Consider the following 26,967-nt stretch of genomic DNA (forward strand, 5'->3'; position numbering starts at 1 on the left):
ACACACACACACACACACACACACACACACACACACACACACACACACACACACACACACACACACACACACACACACACACACACACACACACACACACACACACACACACACACACACACACACACACACACACACACACACACACACACACACACACACACACACACACACACACACACACACACAGGCTCTATTAACATCTTTGATTAGCTCAACATAAACAAAAGCCATCTAATTTTAAAACAATTCATATTTATTTTTGACAACCTGTAGTGGAAAAACTAACGAGTAAAACAGCCTCAAGAAAAAGAAAAAAAAGGTTTGTGTTTTTAAAGAGATGAAAATAAGAAAGTAGTGGGAAGACCACAATATCTCTTCTTTCTGGTTAATGTCCTCTGTCCATTTCTCTTCGTCATCAACAATGACCCCCCCCCCCACCTGTGCGGTCCATGGTTACCAGGGCGGTGACATTGGCTGTGGGTTCTGGAGATATGACATTACAACTGCTGAGATGGACAGCCTGCAAGACATTAGGAGACACAGAAAAAGAGGCAAAGACAATATTAAAATGAGCCAAGTTGTTGTTAACCCCCTTTTGGGATTCTTGTCGCTATGTAGAGTAGATAGCAGCATAACATTTGTCATTTTTTTTAAAAATATTTATTGTCTCCACCAGGCCGAAGGCATGGGGGGAGAGTATGTTTTGCACTCCGTCCGTCCGTCCGTCCGTCCGTCCGTCCGTCCGTGTGTCCGTGAGCAGCTAATCTCGGCCACCGTTAACCCGGTCGATGCCAAATTTTGCACACACACTCCCTGGATGCCAACGATGAACCTCTGCCCCAAACTTTCCAGAACGGCCTGTTATAGCGCCACCAGGAGGCCGCTTTGTGCAAAACAAGTTTCTGCACAGTACACCTACAGATTTTGTCCAAACATCGCGCAAATTGGTACACAGTCTCTCTAGAGCCATTCAACGAAACCGGTCTTTCAGATTTCTCAGACTCCATCCTGATTGGTTAAGATTGGCTTCCAAAGTTCACAGGAGTGCTCAGTTTCAAACAAAATGCTGCAAATCATGAACACATCGCGTGATTTCCGTGAAATTGTGCACGCACATTCCCACTAGGCTGAGGACGAAATGCCACATGAACAATTTCAACTCAGCCTCAAGGTGGCGCTATAACTGGCCGAAAAGTGTTTTTACCTCTAACTGCACGGATCTGTGGATAATTTACTTTTGTTGCCCTTTTATCCAACCACCAGATGAAGGCAAGCTGCAATGTCCTACATTCCTATCCTGGTGGAGACCTGTGCCCAGAAGGGCACTTTTTCTAGTTATATATATACGTTTTTCAGAAACACTTTATTTAGAAGTCGTTTATAGAATCTGCCTCAGTCCTAAATCTGACGTCGAAAAAAAAGAAAAAGTCTTTTGAAAGAATATATGTTGAATTTTCAAAGATTTGTGGCGCATTTTCACAAATTTTAAAAAATAGCAGACCTACAAGCTCATAGCGTGCCACCGAGTGGCGCGCTACGAGCTTGTAGGTCTGCTATTTTTGAAAACACTGGCCTAAAAGTGGGAGTCAACCCTTTCGCGTAGGCGTCGCTCCAAATGACGTGACGTCAGGGCTCTGAGCGGTGTGCACCCCTCAAAATAACACCGTGAGGAAATCATTACCGGTGGAACTTCAAACGAGGCTTAGCGAGGAAAATGAGGAGAATGAACCCACCACACCATCTAAGAAAAAAAACAACGTGTGCCGACTCTGTGGAAATAACTTTGACAGTCCGTTAGAATGTTATACTCCAGCAACCAGTGGTTTCTTGCTTCTATTGTCGACACAATAACAGTGCTGCACTGGGGGGGGGGGGGGGGGGGGGGGGGGGGGGACCGGTGAACCAATCAGGGTGTGCGCAAATCTGAGCCGCGAACCTTTCATCTAGGCCAGAAAGGTCTAGCGTTAGCGTTAGCTCAGGCTACTGCTGTGTTAACACAGACTGCCGCAGTTCCCTCAAACACCCCTACCTCCTCCTCCTGCTAATATCTGTACTGTGTTTTCTTCTTTTATTTTCATATTCCCAATAGAATGGCCTATCTGTGTGGGGTTTGCATGTTGTCCCTGTGTACCCTAAGGTAGATACACAAACATGCAGTAATCCTGGTCTCTAAACTGCCTCCCCCTGGCCAGCCGGGGCGCCTGATGGAGGGTAAACGGAACTGGTTGGAATAACGTGTTCCTTTCCACACGCTACATCCAACCAGGGAAACTCCCCCCTGTCAGGTGAAAAGAAACGGCTTGGACTCCTCATGCATAGAAGGGAGCATGAGGTCAGTCCGTTGCTCTCCCCAGGTTGGCGGGGGGGGTGTAGAGCCCAGGAATGCATTCGATAATTGACACTGGGTGAAAAAATGGGTTACAAAAAATTGTGGGATAAACATTTAAAAATAAAATAAAATATAAAAATAAGTGTTATATTGTGATAGTAGTCATTGCTATAGAGTGCTGCTTGTTCAGTAACAGGAGTCCCCATGTCTCTCCAGCTTCTTATTAAACAGAAAATGTTTAATACGTTTCAGGTCGGGAAACCAATTTGATCCAATCAGGATGGAGAACTCAGTCAGGAATCACAGATTAAACAAGTGGAATTGTATGCGATGACAAAAAGAAAATGAGCAGACAAAATAGGAACTGGAACACTGATAAAAGGCTACTTTCACCTGAAAATGTTTGCATTTTGTCAAAAGTAATATATAGTGCAAGACAGTGTCTCTTTGGGACCGTCTACTGTGCTTCTATAATTCATCAGACAGAAATACTGTTCGAAATTCAGAACGTCAGTTCAGTTAATAATATAGAAGTCTGCGTTAATCTACCATGCCAGTTTAAAATATATCGACTGAGGACTGTAAAAAAAAAAATAATAATAATAATAAAGAGACACATTGACACAGTTGATGTCTTTATACTGTAGTCTCAGTTGGTTCTCTCATAGGTCAGCATACTTTGTCAAATTGTGGATCTTGAGTGTGCAGCAAGGTTATAATAGTTTTGGTTTTTTCATTATAGTTTAGTTTTAGTTAGTTTTGACTTGTTTTTTTCTAATTCAGTTAGTTTTAGTTAGTTTTTAGAGCGGATTTGCTAGTTTTAGTTTAGTTTTTATTTTGTGAAAATGCTTAGTTTTAGTTTAGTTTTAGTTTAGTTATAGTTTAGTTTTAGTTTTTTTTTCGTACTTTGGTTTATTTGTCAGGTATAGGATAAAAAAAGATCAATAAGTATTGTGTAATAAAACCTAAAAGATATACCATTTAAAAATATAAACTCTAAAAGTTCAGAAACGTAACTTTGGTCCTTTATTTCTCCACTTTGATGATACCATTTGGTATTGTATTTTATATCATTTTAATCGTTGATCGTTGTCACCTGTACAACGAGGTATAGTCTGTATAGATTGTAAGAATCGGGCATTCGTGGAATGAGCAACACAGCTAAGCGTGTGGGTAGCGCCCCCAAAAAATGTGCCAAAATTGCAAATGGTTGGTATACCAACCCTTGCTTTGAGTTGCTTAGTGGATTGGATGATTGCACTCTCCCACAGTAATAAGGAAAAAACAACACTTGGCTCTGTTGGTTGCATGTACAGCACATACACTCGTATACAGCACGCCCAAGCTGATCCCACAAGTGTTCAATTGGGTTGAGGTCTAGACTCAAATCATTTCCACTCCTACATTTTGGAGGTACTCTGTGATCCTGGCTCTACGGGGCGAGCGTTGGCATCCTGGAGGATGGCGTTAGGTCCAAGATTCTGAAGATATGGGATCGCCACTGGCTTCAGAATCTCACTGCATTGAGATTGCCTTTAATGATGACAAGTTCTGTCTTGCCCATGAGAGAGATACTGTTCCATACCAAACCAAGCTGTTGTGGCAAGGGTGAATAAATACCAACCACTTGCCATTTTGGCAAATGTTTTGCAAATGCCTGATCCTTATATAATAGGCCCCTTCCGAAGTGCTCCGCATATTTTACTATCATCCTTTTCCACAAGGCACTTCCTTGCGTCTCTCTCCCATATTGGGACTTCCAACTTTTCCTGGCAGTGTCCGAGCACGAAAATAGCGTTTGTTCACCACCAAGTGTCACTGTTGCACAGCCTAACACACAGACACACACAGGCCAGGGAGGAGGGCTTACAGTACAGTACAGTACAGTACAGTACAGTACAGTACAGTACAGTACAGTACAGTACAGTACAGTACAGTACAGTACAGTACAGTACAGTACAGTACAGTACAGTACCACTCACTTAAGACGGGTTTGATTTTCCAAGTAACATGCAGTCAGTTTCAGGCAGTGCAGAATGTAAACAAGCAATGTAAAGTGTGGCTACATGCTGCCGTACGGTGCTGAAAACAGCCGTAAAACTTGTTGGAGAAATGAGGAAATTAATCAAATGAATTTAAAAGGTTTATATTATGAATTTCCGAAATGCATATAAATATTGATAAAAACTATAACTAAGGGTATTTTTTCTATAATTTCAGTTAGTTTTGTGAACACACAATACAGTTTCAGTTTAGTTATCGTTTTTAATTTATTTTTAGTTTTTATTTAGTTTCAGTTAACTAAAATGTTTTTTTAATTCTAGTTTTCGTTTTTTAGTTAGTTTTAGTTAACTATTATAACCTTGGTGTGCAGTACAATATTGCCTCGCCAACGTTGCAAAGTTGTCCATAGCTTCAGCTCAATTTGATGATAAATTAAAGTTATGAGCTTTATGACGGCCAAGGTATATATATAGGCCTGCTGTATCTTTAACTCAATTTATCTAAATTGAGCACTTAAGTCCTGAAATACATGATGAATCAGCTTGCACATGGATATGGAATAATGCGTTCCATTTCACAGACTGCTGAGCAAAACAAGGACAATTTGCCAAACGCCAAAGTCTGTATTTTAGCCATACAGGTCCCACACGTACAGTACGTGGTTCTGGAAACCATTTCATCATTTATTTCAAAGAGGTGTCGTAGGCATAACCACATCCAAGCATCTGCTATGGGATGTGTGCTGCTCCCAGCCCCAGTGACACCTCCTCTACCATCTGTTCCAGGCATATTACTTTATGTACAGTATGTAGGTGCACACTTTAGTGTAACACATCAGTTCCAATGCACACTAGTAAAGGTCTTGACTGACCTTGAAGCAGTATCTAGACCTACTATTATGCACAGGAGGCAGACCCTGGAGGCACATGATTGTACTCACTATGACTGGATTTTGCTGAGGCAAACATTTTTTACTAAAATACTACGGCCCTCAGGCCTGTCATTAATACAACCTCATCTAGCCAATGCACTGGGGAATCATTTCCTCAGAACATATCTGTCAGGAGGACCATGCTTTGCTCCCCTGGATAGGTGCCCTTCTACACACAGTACAATGTTTTATGAGCAAATGCAAATACAGTATACCTCCCATGCAGGTCGCGCAGTTTAAAAGCTTTTGTACATTAAAGTTGTCCCATCTAATGTCATGGCGACAAACCAAACTCTGGGCACATTTGACACATTTATAGGAAGCTATTATAAAACCACCCATAGCTTTCTGTGCACATGGCAGATGTTGGCAGGATATAAACAATGTACAATGAATTTTTCACACGCAAAATGCATAGATGCAAGGTGGCAACTCAACGGCATCAATTTCTAAATTGACGAAAGAAACGATAATTGATTATTTCTTTGGCCAAAATAAAATTTAAGGAAAATGTGCTGAAAAGTTGAAGCTTGGTGCGTCACTTCAAATAACAGTTCCAATAATACTATTGTATTTTTATGAAATGGAGTCGTAAGAATAATTGGCTGAATTAGGCTGAATCGTGGGGAAATCTTAGACGTCATGATGCACTGAATCGTTCTGAAGAATCGTATATTCGTAATCATATCATTATGAGGATAGGCATTTATATACCTCTAATGCCACAGTGTTGTTTTTGGCAGCAATTTTGATTTTAGTTTTAGTCATAGTCTTTTGAATAGTTTTCATTTAGTTTTAGTCACATTTTAGTCACCTGAAATGTGAGTCTCGTTTTAGTCGACTAAATGTCATGAGATTTTAGTCGACTAAATCTACTGTTGATGTAGTCTTTTTTGTCTTATTTTGGTGGGCATTGATGCCGTCGTAAGGACTGTTTTTACACTTTCTGAAAATAGCCGATCTACAAGCTCACAACCGTAGATCAGCTATTTTCAGCATGAAACCAAGTGTAAAATGACTTATACTGGATCTCTTGTCCACTAGTCCCTTCCTAACATTTTAGTCTAGTTTTTATTTGTTGACGAAATTGTCAGTATATTTAGTCTTAGTTTTAGTCATCATAGCACAGTTTTCATTTAGTTTCCATTTAGTTTTCTTCTGTGAAAAAAAAGGTAGTCGACGAACATTTTTCGTCTTAGTTTTAGTCGACGAAAACAACACTGATGCCTGTCATACTCACATGAAACTGCTCATCATCTGTTTGGTGTCTTCTGAACTTCTGGAGTTGGCAAAACTGATGAAGGAGCAGTAAACCGCTATCCACGCACACCACTTCAACTACAACATGAGAACAGTAGAGAGAACACCGTCAGCGTACCAAGTGTGATCTCATTCTTGATTAGAAATAATAAATAAATACAACTCTTAACCCATTTAGGCCTGACCTCAAAATCTTCTAAATCCTCCAGTTTTCTGAAATTAATATTTTCACGATTTTTCAAAAATAGCAGACTTACAAGTAAACAGCAGACCATGTTTTCCCTTTTTTTCTAACCGTGTATATGATTATTATTTTTTGCATAGAAGTGTATATTTGTATGTCTTTAAATGCTCTGGTGAATTGAAAATTCAAGTCTTAGTGTTTTTTCTGGTTTTATTCTCTTAGCAGTTTTTGTGTTTTCCTTGAACTGTACTCATTCTGCAAACTGTTAATAAATAAATAACACTTGTGTGATGCGAGGGGCGCCTCTTGTCATACATCACATTCCTCAAAAATGAAATCGATCGATCACCCATTCTGGGAATCTCCAAATACGGAGAAGACTGATGTTACTACTGATAGTAGTAATATTCTCTGATACTACACAGAGGATTCTCACGATGGCCAATGGGTATTATTGCACTAGGTTTTTTAAATAAATAAATGTTACATTACATTATTTACACACAGATTCTTAATAAATGTAATATTTGAAGTACCGGTAGTATAATTGGTATTGGCACCATGATTTCAAGCCATACCAGACAAGTGAGTATAGCTGCAAAATTAATGATTACCTTGTCTCCAAACAGATTATACAATCTCTATTCTGTCACAAAGGACCAAACATGTTTATCTGTAGTGCTGACAGGCTTCAGAGAAGCCCTTCAGCCTACCATCTCTAAGGCGAATTTCACCTTTAATCTTCTAAATGGAACGGGTGGGCAGGGCTCTGATCCACCCTGGGGGGGCAGCAGTGCAGCACACGCAGCACACACACACACACACACACACACAACACAGAGGCGAGATGGGGGAGGGGACGTGGAGATTGGCAGAACTTCACAGAGGAGGAGGACGAGGAGGAGGAGGGAGGTGTGTGTGTGTGTGTGTGTGTGTGTGTGTGTGTGTGTGTGTGTGTGTGCAGAGGTCACCTTGAGCACTGTTTCCCAAATGCTGTGTTGGGACCCAATTGTGGCTTGTGGACAGATTTTTGTGGGTCTCGAGTAAATCCTCCCCCCCCCCTTTTTTTGCTTCTTTTATTATTATGATTTATATTTCAAAAGATTATGGTAATCCAAACAATTTGTCTAAAATAATTAATTTAAAATTAAAAGCACTAAAACAAATACCATAAATTCCACAAGTTCCTTTGAATTATATAAAACCGGATGGCTGAAATCTATTTTTTGACTGGGCCGTTGCTATAGGCAACGACTTGTGCAGCGCTCATAGCATCGTGTGCGCCACCGTTCACTTCCTTGTTTACGGCCCGACAAAACTGTCCATTCTCTCTAAATCTATACGTCGCTGTCCGTGGTTTGGATCAGAACGACAATGTTCTGCCCTCATTTCTGACTTAAACCAAGCATCTCGTTCGGAATATTAACGCTTCGAAGTTCTAAAGAGAGATCAGATGTGACAGCGCAAGGCAGTTAATGGAACATTATACCTCTCGGGTTGGGGGGAGACAGGGGAAATGGAAGGCTTTTCAGAGTAAAATCTGCCTCATTTGCTGGGCACTCTATAGCGCCTTTATTTAGAAGAATTCCGGGCGCACTGTCTGGAAGTGTGACACAACACATTGCTTCCGCAACGCTATTTTCAGTTGTTTGGGTCCCAGGCCCGGAGACATGTCATTACTCTTTTGGGTCTTGAGCTAAAACGTTTGGGAACCAACCACTGACCTTGAGCATCAGTCCACACATGCTGAAGATCATGCCCAGCAGGTTCATGTAGTCAGGTGTGGGGTCTTCCAGGGTGGGGTTTGACTCTGTACTGGGGGCTTTATACCTGGAGGAACAAGAGGGATGGCAAGAATACTTAGTATATGGACTCTGTCGTCTGTACTGTCTTTATATAGTCTCTCTGGAGACAGACTGTAAAGGAAAAAAGGTGCCGTCTTTGTATCTAGAGTAAACAAGAGGCCAGGGGTTGTCGTTGACACTGAAGTTTCAGAGGCACTTGCCCGAAAAATAAATGATAGGTAAAAGTTGCGGTTGCGGTTGAACAAATAAATGTTAAATTCTAAATCGATCCAACTGTCGGGTGGCGAAAGTCACTATGGAAAAACAGAAGTACTGCTAGTTGTAAAAAGGTAGCATTGTTAATGTTCTGTTCATGAATAGCCAATATTGAATGAAGACCGAATGTACGTGCCCACCGGAAAACCTGAAAGCCTGAACGCTTTGCCACGGGTGGTAGGGCGGTAAGGCAACCGGGGAATGGCAATATTTTAAAGTATGTTGCAACTTGCGCATATGTTTGGTTCTTTAACAGCGTGGTTCTCAAACTATTACATTTCATGGACCACCAGAACTCTGGGATGGAACCAAATGGTTATGCATCCATTTGGTTCCATTTGTACAATCTAGTTACAGACCTGTAGTAGGGTCCATTTGGACCGCCCTCGAGGAACAAGAGGGTCCCTGGACCCCAGTTTGAGAACCCCTGCTTTAACAATATCTTAGTATAGAAGCAGAATTGTGTAACTAACTATTTAGATTTTACTGTACTTGTTAGCGTGTCAGTGTCATCAAGCACAAAGCTATACAAATTGAGCAAATGTGCTTAAAATACAGATAAATATGTACAATTATTATGGCATGTATATGAGTGTAATAACAACGTAACAGGTGATACCATGGAAGAGTGGGCACCTCGATGTAAAATTGGCTAAATGTTTTTAAGCAAATAAATCGTTAGAACATGCTTACACAATTTCTACATTTTGCTACATATTTCTACAAAAGCCATCCAGACACCCAGACATTTGGATGCATAAAAACAAGAAGTATACTTTACTTAAGACTATTTTTCAATATTAATAATGTAATGTAATGTTGAGACCAAAATGGCAGGCAATTATCAACCATCCTTGACAATAAAAGACCCCACGTAGCTAAACGGTAATCGCATTAGCCCACGCAGTGACAGTGTGACACTGAGCTCAACAATGAATGAAGGGTAGCAATAATCTGAAGTTAGCTTAGCTGCCTAGCTAAAGTAACTAGCCAGCTCGATGGAAGGGAAACTTTCATTTTAAATGCTGCCTCAATAAGACACTCACCGCAAAATCTTATTCGATCTTCTTGGGTCCGCCATATTGTTTGAAGACATGTTAAGATTAATTCGTAATGTCCGCTTGCTTGTTGTAAACTGTTTTAAAACGTTTAAATGCCAGAATGATTTTTTTAAGACACAGCTGACCGACCCTCTCTCTGTCTGACAACTCGTTCTTCGGAGGGGTGCTCTTTTCCGGTTTTCGTTTCAAAATAAAAGTTTAGTGTATAGGCCGTTTAATGGCGATTGTGGAATAGAGAGCGTCTTGAACTTTTATTCTGAAATTTATATTTTGACCCCAGCATGCATCGCGTGTAATGCCGGACGCATGCATCTGTAGCTACAACCACAACAACACTGTCTTATTCTTTATCATATTCATAATACATCTATGCTGATTCTGTTGCTTTATACAAAGCCGGAGAAATGATGTTTTCAGCTTCTGAGAAACAAGGCTGAAAAAAGAAAAGAAAAAACATGGCTCACTCATAAGTCATAAACGACAGGCACAGCTCTTCTACAGCCTTCACAGATTGGCCAGTTTGGCTACTGCAAATAAAAGTTGGTAAGAAAACCCACTTTCGATCAGTTTGTTCCTATACTTCCTTCGAGTAGAAAGTAGAAAATATCTCCTTTCAGTAAGAAAAAGAAGACCCCACCCATCCTTGAGAGGGTCATTCCAGGGGGTCCCCACTCCCCAGCAAAAGTAGTTAAAAGCATCACAATCGTCTTAACCACTTTATCCATTTATTATGTTAGCTATTCAAAAATAGTAGATCTACAAGGCAAGCTCAAAGCACGCCAGTTCATGCCACTCTGAGAGCGTGTACGTCTGCTATTTAAAAAATATATATGTTTAGAAAATCTTGAATAACTTTGAATTTCTTTAACTCAAATCTCTACTATAGGGTTCCCTCCTAGCACAAAACCTTTTCAGATGGGGGGACCGCACCAAAACTTCATATCAATTAGGGGGGGGGGGTCTTTAAAAGGTTTGAGAAGACCTGGCTTACATAACGTGTATATTTCCACAGACAGTAACTCGTACACAGAGATTGGACTATGACTTTCCCCCAGCCTAAACTCCAGGCTCCTCAGCTTCCTCGACATCTGATCAGAACCATAGACTGTCTGCAAGGAGCTGTACGGGCTGTGCGCTTCAATGGTAAGAACTACTGTGCTTTTACATGGGATTTTAGATGTATTTATTGACCCCCAGAAGCAAATTGAAGCGTTACAGGAGCCAGGGGGATACAAATGGTGCATGATATGTCTTAAAAAGAAGTTTAAAACAGGTGGGGTATAGCACACATCCAGTCCCTCGCTGGTGCTGGACAATAGGTAGATACGGTGTAAAAAGAGAGAAGTCTGCACACAGCTAAACGCCACAGTGTTTAATTTATTTTAAAACGCCGGCGTTTACAAACATCAAATGTCATCTTGTCACCTGATGGAGACAGAAACGTTTTATATTTGTGAATGCAGGTGTTCAAATAAATTAAAACACTGTGGAGCTGAGCTGTGTGCGGAGTGCGGGCTTTTCTTCTTCTTCTTTACACAAAGAAGACACACGACACAACATCACTGGTGGTGGTGATCATTTAATAAAAAAACATGTATACTATGGAGTTAATCAATGGCATGTAGTAGTTGTCCTCATTGCATTCAACATATCGTCGCTGTTATCTTGATAAACCCGACATGTTGTTGTTATTACGACATAGCTTGTAGGTCCAAAACCACTACATTTCGGGAAATGGGGAAAACGGGAACCTGTGTTCCAATGGATCCAATGTAATTATTATTATTTAGTAACAAGCTCTTTTAATACGTTGCATTGGTGCAATGTTTATAAAACCCTCAGACAGAGAGACGTAACCACTTTCACTTCCGAAAATGTTAAAAAGCTGCAATAAATACTAAATAGCCAATCTATGTGGCATGACTCTTAGGGCAGTAGGACATTCATTAGCCCCTTTCAGGACCCGCGGTTAGCTTTTCTGAGGTTTGGACGTCTTTTTATCGTGCGAATAAACTAAACTAAACTATCCCTAGGGTCCCTGATCGGTTATTGAGCCCTCCATGGGATGCAGATGTACATACCCTCCGTTCACGGAGAGCGGCGCGCCGCTTGAGTGTTGGTGAGATGTTTCAAAGATGCATTACATGGCTATAGGAGACAATGGAAACGTTGGCGAAATCGCATTAACCGCAGAGTTTTGGCTTCTTCGAAATTCTCTCTTCCTCACTTCCTTGACTTCCTTGTTGACTTCCCATTGTACCGCCTCCCGAGCGGCGACTGGCTAGCTGCACGTCCTAGTTACTGCCTCTGATTGGCCGACCGCGTACATGCAGGATGTTTTGTCGTGGGAAGGCGGGACATGGGAAGTGAGGAAGAGAATTTTGGAGAAGCCAAAACTTAAAAGAAAATGATTAAAAATACTTAACGGTACCGAAAGGGGCTAGACATTCATTTTGAGATTTCAATCATCAGAATCTTCTACGGACATAGAAATATTTGTTATTTGGATATTGTGGCTTTGTCCTTTACACTTCATTCCTTCCTTCAATTTACAATTTAGGCATTTAGCAGACGCTCTTAATCCAGAGCGACTTACATTAAGCAAGAACAAAAAAGCATGGGAATACATCACATAAAAAGCATTTATCATGAAACATGCATAAGCTAAGAACGTAACAGTGGAATATCTATATAATGAAACTATACATATAAACTATACATATATACTATACTATGCTATACATATGTACTATGACGTGCTATGACTACTTCCTTCCTACTTCCCTGTAGTGCTGTTGACGAGGATTTAGAGTAGACCTTTGTTTAACGCTGCCCGTGGCAAGCTAATGTAGTCATTGAACAAACTCGGATAGTCAAGATATAGTGATCCACAGAATTAAATGTACTGAACAAACATTCATGGCTAGTACGCTGTTCTGCCATGTCAAACGTGGGGAAAGTACAAAAGTGAAGTGGGGAGGCTATACGTGACATGTATGAAGATGTGTGTGTTGGTTGGCATATACCCATAGCAATAAGAGTCACCGAGCGGGTGCCCTGGCAATGTAGTAGGTAGCTGTGAGCATGGAAGTAGAGTGTTTAAGCCAGGTGGAGCGAAATGCCTTCACGACGGACGACGTACGTCGCGACGTATATTTTTCCGTCGCAACGTATATTCGAGTACGTCCTGGCGTAAATATCAATTCGTCCCGGCAGAACGGACTCGTCGCGGCTATATCTACCCGTTTGCGACGTAATATGTTGGCTATTATTTTCCGTCGCGCCAGAACGGGACTCGTCGCAGCTATATCTACCCGTTGTGGCGTGAGCTGGACTCGTCGCGGCAGAACGTGACTCGTCGCGACTATATCTACCCGTTTGCGACGTGCGCCTCGCCGGTCCGGTCTCCAGGCGAGCCTGCGTCCTTCATATATTTTTTTTTCTGCTCTCGTTGGACTTAACTTTAAAAGTCCAATGGAACACCTCTTTGTAACGGGTCGCTGTAGTATAGTGGTCTAATTCCTCGCCTCTCTATTCTTTTTTGCTGAGGACGCTGGTTCAATTCCCGCTCGCGGCAAACCAAAATTATTATATTTTAGACAGACAGACAGACAGACAGACAGACTGCCTGTCTGCCTGCCTAATGTATTGTAAATAATGTATTCATTCCATACGGCTATTTTTTTTAAATATAAAAACTTTTGTCTTTCGCGCGATTCGAACCAGCGTCGTCAGCACCAAAACATTGAGAGGCGAGTGATTAAACCGCTGGACTACAGCGGCCATACGTTACAAAGAAGTGTTTCATTGGACTTATAAAGACAATAGCACCCAGCTGCAGTCTCGCAAGGGGAGGGACCGGAAGTGCTTTTATTTCCGGCTTCCACGTGCACAAGCGCACATACACGCACGCGAAATATAATGCGCGTGCACGACACGCACTTGCTGGTGCGCGCTTAAATGCCGGGTGTATATAGTACCATCTGTGCTTAAACATAATTACGTGGTCGGTTTGGAAAAGTTTGAAGTAGTTTGTTGTAGGTAATATTTTAATTGAAAGCTTATTAGTTGGTGGTATAAGTGTGCATATTTGAAGAAATGCAAATCTAACAATAATAAAATGATATGCAATAATAGGCTAGGCCTATATGGTCGATTATAACATAATGATATCAAGGCATTTAAGTAATGTAATAAGTTGCTATAACCCCGTACCCCTGTCCCACACACACCATGTCCAGACCATAGATCACAGACACACGACCATATGCATTTAATTTACTATGAAAACCTGCATTTCCCGTCAGTCAGTCAGTAAGTGTGTCATGTCACGCCTCGTGTCATGCCTCCATATATGGTCACGCCTCATGACACGTCACACCGCCATATATGGCCGTTTCCATATGATATAAGATCCCGACACTGACCTCATCAAACCCTGGATAGCCATACATTGAAAAGACTGGATCATCACCTAGATCTCCATATATGGAGCTGAGGCGGCCAGCAACTCTACATCTGACCTCATAATGTAATAATCAGCTCATAATGTAATTAAAAGACGAGCACATAACTTAATAGATTTTTCTATAATGTAATAATGTGTTACATTAAGAACCTCCACATAGGCGACTCATACTGTAATAAAACTTCATAATGCAATAATGTCTTTATAATGTATGAGCTGATTATTACATATTGCATTATATTTCGCGTGCGTGTATGTGCGCTTGTGCACGTGGAAGCCGGAAATAAAAGCACTTCCGGTCCCTCCCCTTGCGAGACTGCAGCTGGGTGCTATTGTCTTTATAAGTCCAATGAAACACTTCTTTCTAACGTATGGCCGCTGTAGTCCAGCGGTTTAATCACTCGCCTCTCAATGTTTTGGTGCTGACGACGCTGGTTCGAATCGCGCGAAAGACAAAAGTTTTTATATTAAAAAAAAATAGCCGTATGGAATGAATACATTATTTACAATACATTAGGCAGGCAGACAGGCAGGCAGACAGGCAGTCTGTCTGTCTGTCTGTCTGTCTGTCTGTCTGTCTGTCTAAAATATAATAATTTTGGTTTGCCGCGAGCGGGAATTGAACCAGCGTCCTCAGCAAAAAAGAATAGAGAGGCGAGGAATTAGACCACTATACTACAGCGACCCGTTACAAAGAGGTGTTCCATTGGACTTTTAAAGTTAAGTCCAACGAGAGCAGAAAAAAATATATATGAAGGACGCAGGCTCGCCTGGAGACCGGACCGGCGAGGCGCACGTCGCAAACGGGTAGATATAGTCGCGACGAGTCACGTTCTGCCGCGACGAGTCCAGCTCACGCCACAACGGGTAGATATAGCTGCGACGAGTCCCGTTCTGGCGCGACGGAAAATAATAGCCAACATATTACGTCGCAAACGGGTAGATATAGCCGCGACGAGTCCGTTCTGCCGGGACGAATTGATATTTACGCCAGGACGTACTCGAATATACGTTGCGACGGAAAAATATACGTCGCGACGTACGTCGTCCGTCGTGAAGGCATTTCGCTGTCTCTCGTTTAAGCATACTTGTAGGTCTGCTATTTTATTTTAAATCGTGAAAATATTTATTTCAGAAAACTGGAGGATTTAGAAGATTTATTTTTTAATTTGAGGTCAGGCCTAAATGGGTTAAGCATACATACTGTCGCATACATAAAGCGTATATTATTGCTGCATCGAACTCAGAACAATGTTTTCCGTCCGTCCCTCTCTCTCTCCTCCCCTGTCAGCCGACGGTAACTACGTGCTGTCCTGTGGCAGTGACAAGTCTCTGAAGCTGTGGAGCGGCACCAGAGGCACCTTGCTGAAGACTTACAGCGGCCATGGATACGACGTCCTAGACGCAGATGGGTATGGGTCTTTCATGTCGTTGCTGCTGGGCAGAAACTGCTTATCTCCATATTTTAACTTTATGTGTTTTCTATTTGTATATTTGTGCACTTGATCACACAAAAGCGTCAAAAGTAGCAGATGCACAAGCTTGAAACGCAGCCCCAAATCGACGTGTTTTGAGCTTGTACATAATACGGAATACGAAGTGAAGAATCCAGATGGCTTATTAAGGGTCCAGTGCAAAATGTGCCACATGGATAAAAGAATATATCATATGCAAATATTATTTGTATCTCTCCATGTATTATGCTCACAAGTTGGTATTCAACTTCAATCGTATTAAAAAAAACTTTAAAAACATTAAAAATACCTGTATTTCTACCTACTCCCCACTTATTTGGAGTTTTAGCCCCTACACAGACAGTACATTTAATTTAGATGTCACGGGTGTATCGTTCGTTAGGCAGAGATCACCAATGCACATTAGAAGTTAATGCAAATGTAATCATTGTCCAACATTGACAACCTTTTAATTTTACCTGGTTAACCCATTTTGGACTGAGGTCGATAAAAAAAGGCTTCTAAATCCCAGAAACCCATGTTTCTATGTCAGTGGTGCTCAACCTTTTTCATGTCAAGGACCCCCAGAATTTTCTCTATTGGGCCACGGACCCCCATCTCAAAATATGTAGTTCCAGCCACCAGGGACCCCCCCCCCCCCCCAGAAGCCAATATTTTAGTTAAAAATGTTCGCTCTGAAATATATATTCAAAGATTTGCGGGGTCTGTATTGTTTCTCCCACAGTTCCTTTGACAACAGTCAACTGTGCTCCTGTAGCTCGGACAAGACAGTGATCCTGTGGGACGTGGCCACTGGACAGGTCGCACGCAAACTCAGGGGACACGCCGGGGTGAGCGGTTTTATCAGCAGGCTCCTGCGAAAGAAACATATTTAGTACATTTCCCCAAAGGTTTATAAGCATGCTGGTGAATTACGTCAGTGCGTGCGTGCGTGTGTGCGAATTAGAGTACAAATAAATGCAGAGAGTAAAATAAATTACCTGGAGGCTTCTCTGATACAGACGTTAATTTCTTCACAGAAAGTCAATTGTGTCCAATTCAATGAAGAGGCAACTGTCATTTTATCTGGTGAGTCTCTGCTGACCATCTGATTATACAGACACAGTAATATTGCACATACTGTAAATTGTACCTTTTGCCATGAAGCTGATTCTGTTCCCCCAGTCAAATAAAAAATGACAGATCTGTTTCTCGTGCAGGGTCCATAGACGGGACAGTGCGGTGCTGGGACACCAGGTCGCGACGGTTCGAGCCGATTCAGATTCTAGACGAGGCTTCGGACGGCATCAGCAGTCTGAAGGTGGTCCAACACGAGCTCCTTACCGGGTCAGTGCCAACACATGCTTATTATACCATTAAAGGACCACTTCACCACTTTTCATTAACCTTTTCATCAACCTATCTTCATGTAATAGGTCCTCACTAATAATCATGAAAAAACTGCGCAGTTTTTCTCTACTCGCTCTGTGTCTCATAGGAGGGCTGTGGGCAGTTCAGAAACCGTCCTCCAGTGACATCATCGATGGGGAATACAAGCTAATAGAAACAGCAGGCTTTCTAGTCCTGAAAAGTTGCAATGCGAAAATGGAAGCCATCGTTCTCACGATAATGAAAACCTAAACATTTTTGTAAACAAAATCTGTTGTTTAAAAAGAAATCTGTCTAATGATGATGTCACTGGAGGACGGTTTCTAAACTGCCCACAGCCCTCCTATGACTGAGTAGAAAATAATTGTGCCATTTTAACATGATTATTAGTGAGGACCTATTTTATGAAGATGGGTTGAAAAGGGGTGAAGTGGTCCTTTAAGACCTGAGGCCGATTCTACGAAATGTCTTCTATTGAAAAAACGAATGTTTCTATAACGGAGGTGTTCAAACCTTTTCATGTCAAGGACCCCCAGAATGATGTATATTTGGCCACAGATCACCATCTGAAAATTGTTCTCTTTAAACACGGATTACTGTTTGATTTTCTTTTCTTTTCTTTCTTCTTCTTTTCCCTTTCTTTTGTTGTTCAGGTCAGTGGACGGTAGACTGCGACGCTATGACCTGAGAATGGGACAACTACATGTAGACTTCATCAACAGTCAGTAACTCCCCCCCCCCCCCCCCATCACCACAAGAACGTTCATAAAGTAGATTCAATGACATAACATTGTACATTTAAATATACTCCAGGTGTGATGTCTGATGTCTCCGACTCACCAATTATGATATTCATCTGTGGGTCGGGCTCTGTTTGCAAAGGTGGTGTGTTCTTCTGCAGCATGAGCTTCTAAGCCCATTCTGACCTGAGATCAGATTCATACGAGGTTTCCACTGGACACACGCTGGTCTGATTAACTCATTCTGACCTGAGATCAGATTCTAAAAATGTCAGTCGTTCTTCGATTTTTCAAAAATAGCTAAAGCATAACATGATGCTAACACCAAAATGGGTTCCCGTTCAGAATGGGTTAATGACCCGTGTGTGTGTGTGTGTACTTTTTCTCTCTTTTTTTAAAAATGATTTGTACTTTATTAATTTTCTTTAGTATATAAGACATCGACATAGACAAAACACAACCAAATAATTTTCTCTTTTTTTAATATTTTGTATTCCTTTTTTCTTCTTCAAGGCCCCATCACATGCGTGTGTTTCAGTCAGGATGGCCAGTGCACCCTGACCTCCAGTCTGGACTCTGCCGTCAGGCTACTGGACAAGAACACCGGGGAGATGCTGGGAGAGTGAGTCATTTCCACCAGATTGTGTCTCTAACTTCAGATTAACCAGCGACGGAACCACATAAATGCATAACATTGAACCACATAAATGCATGACATTGTGAACCACATAAATGCATGACATTGGGATCAATTTTGAGCGCCACTTGAAGGGTGACTCTGCAACAATGCAGCTGGTCATGACTAGTTTGTCGCACCCATGGACTGAACGCACACTGCTACTCATTTTAACTCTCCCAGGAAGTAGATTTTCTATAAAATAAAAAAATACAGTAGATATGTTCCTGTTTTAGTATTTTCACTGTTTGGAAAACAGATATTTGATTCCATGCCAAATGCTAAGTCATTGAGAATAGATAATTCTTTGCACTTACAAAAGGGACAAATAGCAGTTTCACGAAAAGAAAGAACATATAATGACATACACAAACTACGACCTAGAGATACTAGTAATCATATGAAACGGGGGGGGGGGGCTGTGGTTTAATCATTTGTATCACATTGGGGGGTCTGTGAAATAATAAGAAAAAAAGGTTGAGAATCAATGATCTCGTTTATACTGACTTAGTACCACCAGACCATGTTCAAAAGTTACAGTTATGAACACTGTGACTCCATATTGATGTGGTGTGCCCAGGTACACAGGACACAAGATGAAAGGCTACAAGCTGGACTGCTGCCTCTCCAGCAAAGACACCCACGTTCTCAGCTGTTCTGAGGATGGCCACGTATACTGCTGGGACCTGGTGGAGGTAAGAGTCCTTAACCCATACTGACCTGAGATCAGATTCTAAAAATGTCTTCTACATCCTGACACTTTTCTGAAAAAGCTATGTTTCTATGTCAGTCGCTCTTCGATTTAAAAAAAATAGCAGACCTACAAGCTCGTAGCGCGCCACTCGGTGGCGTGCTATGAGCTTGTAGATCTGCTATTTTTCAATAGCTAAAGCATAACATAAAGCTAACACCAAAAGCCTGAGTTATATTGGGTGAGGGTTGCTTGTAGATATGCCAATTCTGTACACCGGCGCTGCACAAGTATAAATCAGGCATCTCTAGTGAAAAGATAATTCACATGCTTTACAAAGTGGCCACTGCTTGTGTGTCTGGGCACGATGTGAGTGTATCAGAGGATCGAATGAGCGATCGATTCGCTGAAAGTAATACTAACCGCAAACTACCCACAAGCCTTTCTTGTTTTGTGTGCACTAGTGAAGAAACCAAAATGGTGACCGACAGTTTCAACATTCCCCCCCTTCCTCTCTCAGGGCTCTTTGACGCTGAAGCTGCCGGTGGGGAAGGCTGCCGTCCAGTCACTGTCCTTCCATCCCTCAGAGACCCGCCTCCTGACAGCCATGGAGGGGCGTGTCCAGGTGTGGGCCGCGGAGCCCGAGGAGGCCGACGAAGAAGAGGACGTGGTGACGATATAGATAAGCAGTTAAACCCATTCTGACCTGAGATCAGATTCAAAAAAATGTCTTCTACATCCTGACATTTTCATTCTGACCTGAGATCAGATTCTAAAGGTGTCTTCTATGTCAGTCGCTCTTCGATTTTTCAAAAATAGCAGACCTACAAGCTCGTAGCGCGCCACTCGGTGGCGCGCTATGAGCTTGTAGATCTGCTATTTTTCAATAGCTAAAGCACGACATGATGCTAACACCAAAATGGGTTCCCGCCCAAAATGGGTTCACCTATACATGGTTGGATGTCATAGCTGGGTGTTTGGCCAATTATGTGGCAAAAAAACACAAAAAAGTGTTTTTCCTTTTCTTTCTCTTTTTTGTACATATCTGTGAATAAACCTTTTGTAGCCACATTCGATCGTTTATCGTCTCATGCCGTCAACACATTATTTTAAAATAAACTAATTTGTTTGATTTGTTAAATTAGATTGTCTTTATTAGTAACTGTATACACATACGTATAGGGCATATCACAAAATAAGTTAAACAATACCACAAAGGAATGTTGTCAAATAAATAAATAGCTTATTTTACATAAATACATTGCTGATCATTGCAAACTTTGTTTGAATGGCAAAGCAGCACACAATTACTTTGTGTCAAATAATGTCCTCCTCGAGGACAAATAAACTATATCTGATTAGCAAATGACTTCAAAGTAGTTTCTTTTAATTCTGAGCTTATTCAATGCCAAAGTCAAGTAATTCTTGTAATGTCGTGTTCAATTCTACTCATTCTGCTCCACACTCAGCAAATGGAGACATTAAAACAAGATATTGGGTCAAAAAGCCTTTACAAACATTAGAAAAATGCCTGCTCCGCCCCCAGCTCCTTCTTATTGCCTCTCAGGGGGCGATTCACACTATGGTCCCGGGTTGCGCATTTGGGACCACTTGGCAGATGTTGTGGTAGTGGGAATGATGCGTACCGTTCCCGGGAGCGGATCGCCCAACCGTCCCCAGGACCGCATGGGGGGCGGGTCTCTGGACCGTTGAAGATACGGATCGTTCCAATGTGAATGCATGCATACCTAAAGAAGGAAGTGGACTTTTTTTTTTTAATTTAGAACGTGACATAATCTCTAGTCGACGAGCCAAGCGTCAACAAAAACGTCACACCTGTGTGAACGGAGTGGTGCAACTCCCCTCTCCCCCCCCCTCCTCTCCTCTCTCTCTCTCTCATTAGCAGGCAACAGTGCAGCACTAATACTATCTCTCTCTCTCTGTTTCTGGCACAACAGCGCCCCTACTGGCACAGAAGTCATAGTCATACTGGTGCTCATGAACCAACACATACATAGGCACACACATTGGTGAACACGGACATTGCTGTTCCTTGGAGTGGTTGCACCACTCAAAAACCACACAGACGCTGCATGACGCGTAACACCAGCGCATTTCTCAACGCCGCCCGTCTCCTGTTGAATCTGCGTACTATACGCGTGGCACCGCAGTACGCGCTGATCTTATTCTGCGGACTACACGTGGCTCTTGGGCTTTGCTTGGCATAGTTTCCAAAGTAAAACAAAATAATAATAATAATGCTAAAAGAGAATCCATAGCAAACTATTATCAAACACGACACTGGAGCACAGAACTGACTTGACACAGTGAATAGCAGGCAGGCTGACAGTGAAGTAGTATAACGGCACAAAGAGGCAATGCAATGCAGTGTGTCTGGATTTATTGGAGATACAATGTCGAGTTGATGGTCAGTGTCCGGGCGCGCCAGCCATCGAGCACACCGCCATCTGGAGGATTAAAGTGTGTTATGCAAGTGTACCCGCCCGGGTGCTGCTGTTGAATCTCGGCCAATCTGAATCATGGCCATCGGGGACCAGGCGACCGTATTTCGGAAACGGTTCCAATGAAACGGGATTCAGTCCCTCTCAGTGTGAATCGCCTCTCAAAGTATCTCCTAAAGCGTCTCCTTAACCCCCTCGCTAGCCCACACAGCTGCAGCCGGCCGCCGAGAGCTTCTCCACCTTGTGCCAGTGATGGGAGTTGTCCAGGAAGGCCATGTCCTCGTGGCGGGTGGGCCGGCAGCAGGGCGCGCTGCCGCGCCACCCCAGGAGGTCCTCGGGCGCCGCCGGGTGGGGGAGGACGCCGGTCTGCAGCAGGTTGCTGAGGGTGAGGTCGTGGTTGGAGGGCACGCGGGGACACGCGCCGCTGCAGTACTTGAAGAGGACGGTCTCGTCCGAGTCGTAGCCCAGCCCCAGGTCTCGGACCCGCAGCAGGATGGAGCGCAGGCTGCAGTGCGGGGTCTCCGAGGAGGAGGGGGACGAACGCCGCGAGCGGCTCGGTGATTGGCGGTGTGGCGATTGTCCAACTCCCAAGCTCTGCCCCTGCTGGGTGTCGTCCTCGGGGGCCTGGCCACGAGTTTCATCCCCGATCGGAGAAGCTGCGTCTCTCCGTTGATCTAGAATAGAACAGAGTTAAATATTTAAAACAACTTTATAAACGTAATGCAATGAAGTGACAGTTACCAAAAGCAGCCCCCCTTCTATATTCTTCCACGTTCAGTTAAACGATGGCATGTTCATGTCAACACTTAAGTTCAGAAATAAAACACATAACCGGCAGATTATTCAATCTCTTTCAGAATGAAGCTCGGAAACATATTTTAGTAGCCGTCGTCCAAATTCTAAGATCCGGAGTCGTCACAACCACGTAATTCTAAAAAGTTAAGACATAAATTAACTTTTTACTGTATCCCGAAGGTCATGACCCCCCACTTACCGAGCAATGATCTTATCCAGTGGCCCGCTCCTCTCTGAACACAAAGCAGCAACAGAATCAGCTTCAGCGAGGACCTCATCTCCAGTGTCTGCTCTTTGTCTGCACCGTCGCTCGGGAAATGCACGTTAGTACGAGTGATGCTGAGATGCAGACGAGTCACAACCTCCGATATATAGCCCTCCAAGAGGGGGGGGGGGGAGAGGTACTAACCCGTTCCTTGCCAACCGACTAACACCCTCACCTGAGCGTGGGGGAGGGCAGGCGGGGTGTTTGATGCGGCATTTTGGTTTGTCATGATAGGATTGTCTAATTGGTGTAAATCATAATGCTTGAGTAGCTTGAACCCCAGATGTTTTTCCAGTCGCTTTTTGGCCCATGCAAGATGGATTCCGATGGTAGGGCGGGCTCTGTGGACCACTATGATGCTAGGTTGGCACTGATAACCGTCACGGCTAATTGTGGTATAATGTACAGTAACAGTACATACCCACAGTATACAAATGTGCCAGACTGGTCACTGTATAGGAGACATGAAAGCAAGGCGCAAACTGGTAAAAGAATTGGAGCGGGTGGTAAGACGGGGGTGAAGAGACAGAATGAGAACAATGAAGGAAAAAAACCCAACAGGGCCTAGTTCAGCTCAGCAGACATTCCACCATTCCAATAGGTGACTTAACCTTCAGAAGGAGGCAGCATTCAGTAGCTCGTCCATAAATTGGGGGATTTTCATCAGACATGTAGGATATGTAGAATATGTTGTTATGTAACATGTATATATACCGGCAGAAGTAAGTAGGTAAAGAATTCAAGGACGCTGTACTTTTCCATGGAACAGCGCTGTATCGGTGAGCTGGTCAAACGATGGTCGAACAAATGACTAACACTTAGCTCAGACTATTAAGGATGAAGACAAAGGAAAGGAATTTTTGCCTTTCCAAATATCATATTCCGCATGTCCTCTTCTGACCATATCTGGATATACTGTATTGTGACAATACTCAGACTCACAAAGTACATAAAGGAAATAACATTTCACATTGTACTGTAGAACGCATGCTCTGTGACCTCAATTGAGAATAGGCTATTCTAGAAACTAGTCATTTCCCAGAGAAGCAGTGGTACTTTAAGCCTATCCACCAAAAGCTTCACACTGGTTTAAAGAGTGGATGTTTCTTGAACTTATAGATCATATTGTTTCAGGATTAAACAAAACATTTTGACAGCATATGGAATTTAATGATGTCTTACTTTCAACTTTAATAGATAGTGGATGGAGCCCGCACACCACAGGTATAAGAAAGACGTTTTATTGAAAATGTCTCAGATTTTCTTATTATTATTTAAACTTTAAACAAGAAAGATCCTACCTCCTTATTACTTTTAGCAAGAGGTACTACCACTATATTCAGACAGAATGATCTAGCGGTATGCTCGACCAATAAGTCATTCTGTATCCACCGCATATTATGTGTTTGTTATGCACTTTATAATGCTCTACTTTAGTTTATTTATATTAATGGTCTATATATATACACCAACCACAAGGACATGGCTTTCCTGGATAACTCCCATCGCTGCAGGAGAAGCTGTCAACGGAATGCTGCGGCTGTGTGTGGCTGGGCTAATGTTGGAGGCCTGACAGTCAGTGGGGCGTGAAGCTGGTTATACTGTGGTAAGTTGTCTGGTGATTTTGATGTATTCATTCTGTATGAAGCACATTAGAGGTCAGGTTGGCCATAGACCTGCCGTAAGCATGTAGGGCGGCAGTGAATCAGGGGGTAGAGTGGCCGGTAGAACAGCAGGCTGGATATAAACCCATAGGCTCCCCCCCAGAGTAAGTGTCGAAGTGTCCTTGAGCAAGTCACTGAAGCCCTATTTGCTCCCGATGAGCAGGTTGGTGTCTTGCATGGTTTCCTCTGCCATCGGTGTGAGAATGGGCGTGTGAAATGGGTGAATGTAATGCACAATGTATGTTAAAGCGCTTTGGATAAAAGTGCTAAATGCACCATTTACCATTTAGAGCAGACTAACACGTGTTCAGACCTCCACAGGATTTTAATCCCTAAAGGACGGATTGTCAATCTATTATTTGAGTGCTCTTCTTGAGTGAGGCACACTGAACCTCCTTGTGATCAGAATGTCTCTGGTTAACCGTTAAACCCTATATATACAATACATTGTCAAATAGCTGATCTGCAAGCTTGTAGGGAGGATGCCCTTGAGCAAGGTACTTAATCCCCCCCCCCCCCCCCCAATTGGTCATCACAATTTTACAGATGAACATGGCGTAGCAAAACAATGATGATGACCACTGTTTGATTCTACTCTTCTCAGATGAGAGGCAGACATGACAAAGCCAGGGCCTCAGGGATTACAAATCTGTCATGCAACATTTTGGTCAATGTACTTTATCGGCTGTGTTATATCCTCAGATCCTCTGGAATCCATCAGTATACACATCACTCCACTTAACATGCTTACTGTAATAATTTTAAATCAAACGTTTGAGAAACAATCAGTTAGTAATGTGGATATGATGACCATAAGCAGGTAGAGGTGTTCATTGTTTTGTGTGAGTGTCATCAGCTATAACATTCTGAAATGGTGTCACTTAACTGTAATGCTGTCTTTAAGACTAGGAAAATAAATATTCTACATTTTAACACAATCAATGCCCAGACGATGCCTACAGTAGTCTCACTTCACAATACCAATATATTGCCCAGCTTTATTTCCTACATTCCTACAAATATATACATTTCATGTCTACCCCCACCCCCCCCCCCCCCAATTGGTCATCACAATTTTACAGATGAACATGGCGTAGCAAACAAATGATGATGACCACTGCTTGATTCTATACTCTTCTCAGATGAGAGGCAGACATGACAAAGGGGCCTCAGGGAGCTTCTGGAACTCACACACACTGACCTTCCAGTAATCCTCACAGACAACGGGAGCATGTCTGTGTGAGCGGGGAGGGGGGGGGGGGGGTTATAGGCCCTGACACATTCCTTCCACCTCCCATAAGACACAGGTGAAGGATGATGGGAACGGGGAAAAGATGAAACAAGGAGAGGGAGGAAGGAATACAGTGTATGCAGTCCTCTTGGAATTTGGCACCGGGAAACGGCCCCGGAATTTAGAGTTGTCAGAAGAGAAGAATGGAAAGAATTCTGCATCATTTATGGTAAAACGATGAGGAATGTTAACGGCACTTTTCTTTTTTTCCTTCTTTCCGTCTACCGTGGAAGTGCTGTCAAGACAGGGAAGTATATCGTTGCTGACAGGTTGTCCAATGTAGTATGTAATTTTATATTGTTTAATTTTATATTTTTTCATTTGTTAATATTTGTAAAAAAAAAAACCATATATAGACAGACTATCCCATGTCATTACTACAGTAAAGAACAGTTTATTATTGATTAGAATTTAATTTGAATACATCATTTAGTGCTTATCTGTCGATCCACACTTCTGTTTTCTCTCTACTGCAATGCACTTGTTTCTGGCCTACCAAAGAAAACAACTGACAGACTACAACTTGTTCAAACTGAGGCAGCCAGAGTTTTAGTTTACTAAAACTAAGATGAGAGAACGTATTACTTCAGTTTTAGCTTCACTACATAATTGTCATTGGCTCCCAGTTGTTTTTAGGAATGTTTTTGAAATTATTGTAGGTCTACTTGTTTATAAAGCTCTCAATGGTCGCCCGACCATTGAGAGCTTTATAAACAAGTAAAAAATCTACCATCTACCTCTATGACTTCCTGCCTGCCTGTCAGCCTAGCAATGAGGGAGTCTATCACCTTTACTATGCACTAAACCCCTGTACTGGGAGATGGATTGCTGATGTGGAGTAACATCATATTTACTGTCAAATGATGATCTCAGCACTTACCACAATTCTTAATTACCCAGGCTGTGCTGTTGCTGTTTTTTTTTTTTACAAAATAAAATATCTACAAGCTCATAAGTGTGTGTAAATGTGAAAAATAAAATAAAACATTTAAGAATGAAATATGGAGATAAGAAATCTATGCCCAATAGCAACCCTACTGGGCAGAAATTGGCCACACGATGCACACATTGGACAGCAACTCAACAAGGGACAATGAACTGAAACCCCAAAGGCTAGAGAAGCATCTTATGTTCAGTATCCTACTTTTTTTTTTAATTATTTTAATTATTATCACTATTAGTATTTTGTTAGGTGTTTCAGTGCAGTTGCTTCTGGTGTTGATGTAGTGTTTGAGTAGTT

The 26,967-nt window shown here is 42.3% G+C and overlaps 3 protein-coding genes across 3 annotated transcripts; 1 reads left to right on the forward strand and 2 right to left on the reverse strand.

The window, feature by feature from the left end:
- Positions 1–235: 235 nt before the first annotated feature.
- Positions 236–9,995, reverse strand: wdr83os (WD repeat domain 83 opposite strand). The gene is made up of 4 exons (XM_083765183.1): positions 9,818–9,995; positions 8,436–8,541; positions 6,508–6,605; positions 236–523 (listed from the first exon to the last, which is right to left on the reverse strand). Exons 1-4 carry the CDS (start codon positions 9,865–9,867, stop codon positions 457–459), a joined length of 321 nt encoding a protein of 106 aa, XP_083621309.1. The 5' UTR covers positions 9,868–9,995; the 3' UTR covers positions 236–456.
- A 128-nt stretch (positions 9,996–10,123) lies between these two features.
- wdr83 (WD repeat domain containing 83) lies at positions 10,124–20,041 on the forward strand. The gene is made up of 10 exons (XM_083765209.1): positions 10,124–10,375; positions 10,845–10,975; positions 15,592–15,712; positions 16,500–16,605; positions 16,795–16,843; positions 16,975–17,101; positions 17,797–17,864; positions 18,397–18,505; positions 19,140–19,254; positions 19,771–20,041. The coding sequence occupies exons 2-10, from the start codon at positions 10,873–10,875 to the stop codon at positions 19,930–19,932; spliced, it is 960 nt and encodes a 319-aa protein (XP_083621335.1). The 5' UTR covers positions 10,124–10,375; positions 10,845–10,872; the 3' UTR covers positions 19,933–20,041.
- A 1,869-nt stretch (positions 20,042–21,910) lies between these two features.
- Positions 21,911–22,988, reverse strand: LOC310858305 (neurturin; the record flags this gene model as incomplete). Its single annotated transcript, XM_083764412.1, has 3 exons — positions 21,911–22,386; positions 22,707–22,816; positions 22,948–22,988. The coding sequence occupies 3 exons, from the start codon at positions 22,986–22,988 to the stop codon at positions 21,911–21,913; spliced, it is 627 nt and encodes a 208-aa protein (XP_083620538.1).
- Positions 22,989–26,967: the final 3,979 nt, after the last annotated feature.

This window comes from Protomyctophum parallelum, assembly GCF_964188405.1.
Source record: "Protomyctophum parallelum genome assembly, chromosome: 5".
NCBI classification, from domain to species: Eukaryota; Metazoa; Chordata; class Actinopteri; order Myctophiformes; family Myctophidae; genus Protomyctophum; species Protomyctophum parallelum.

Bases quoted from the DNA above. Each gene is read 5' to 3' on its own strand.
- wdr83os (XM_083765183.1), bottom strand. From the start codon at position 9,867: ATGTCTTCAAACAATATGGCGGACCCAAGAAGATCGAATAAGATTTTG. The intron at 6,606-8,435 runs GTCAGTGGTTGG...CTCATGTTGTAG, and splicing joins TGTGTGGACTGATGCTCAAG to TTGAAGTGGTGTGCGTGGAT. The intron at 524-6,507 runs GTGAGTATGACA...AATGTCTTGCAG, and splicing joins CAGATGATGAGCAGTTTCAT to GCTGTCCATCTCAGCAGTTG.
- wdr83 (XM_083765209.1), top strand. From the start codon at position 10,873: ATGACTTTCCCCCAGCCTAAACTCCAGGCTCCTCAGCTTCCTCGACAT. The intron at 16,606-16,794 runs GTGAGCGGTTTT...ATTTCTTCACAG, and splicing joins AACTCAGGGGACACGCCGGG to AAAGTCAATTGTGTCCAATT. The intron at 18,506-19,139 runs GTGAGTCATTTC...TGGTGTGCCCAG, and splicing joins ACCGGGGAGATGCTGGGAGA to GTACACAGGACACAAGATGA.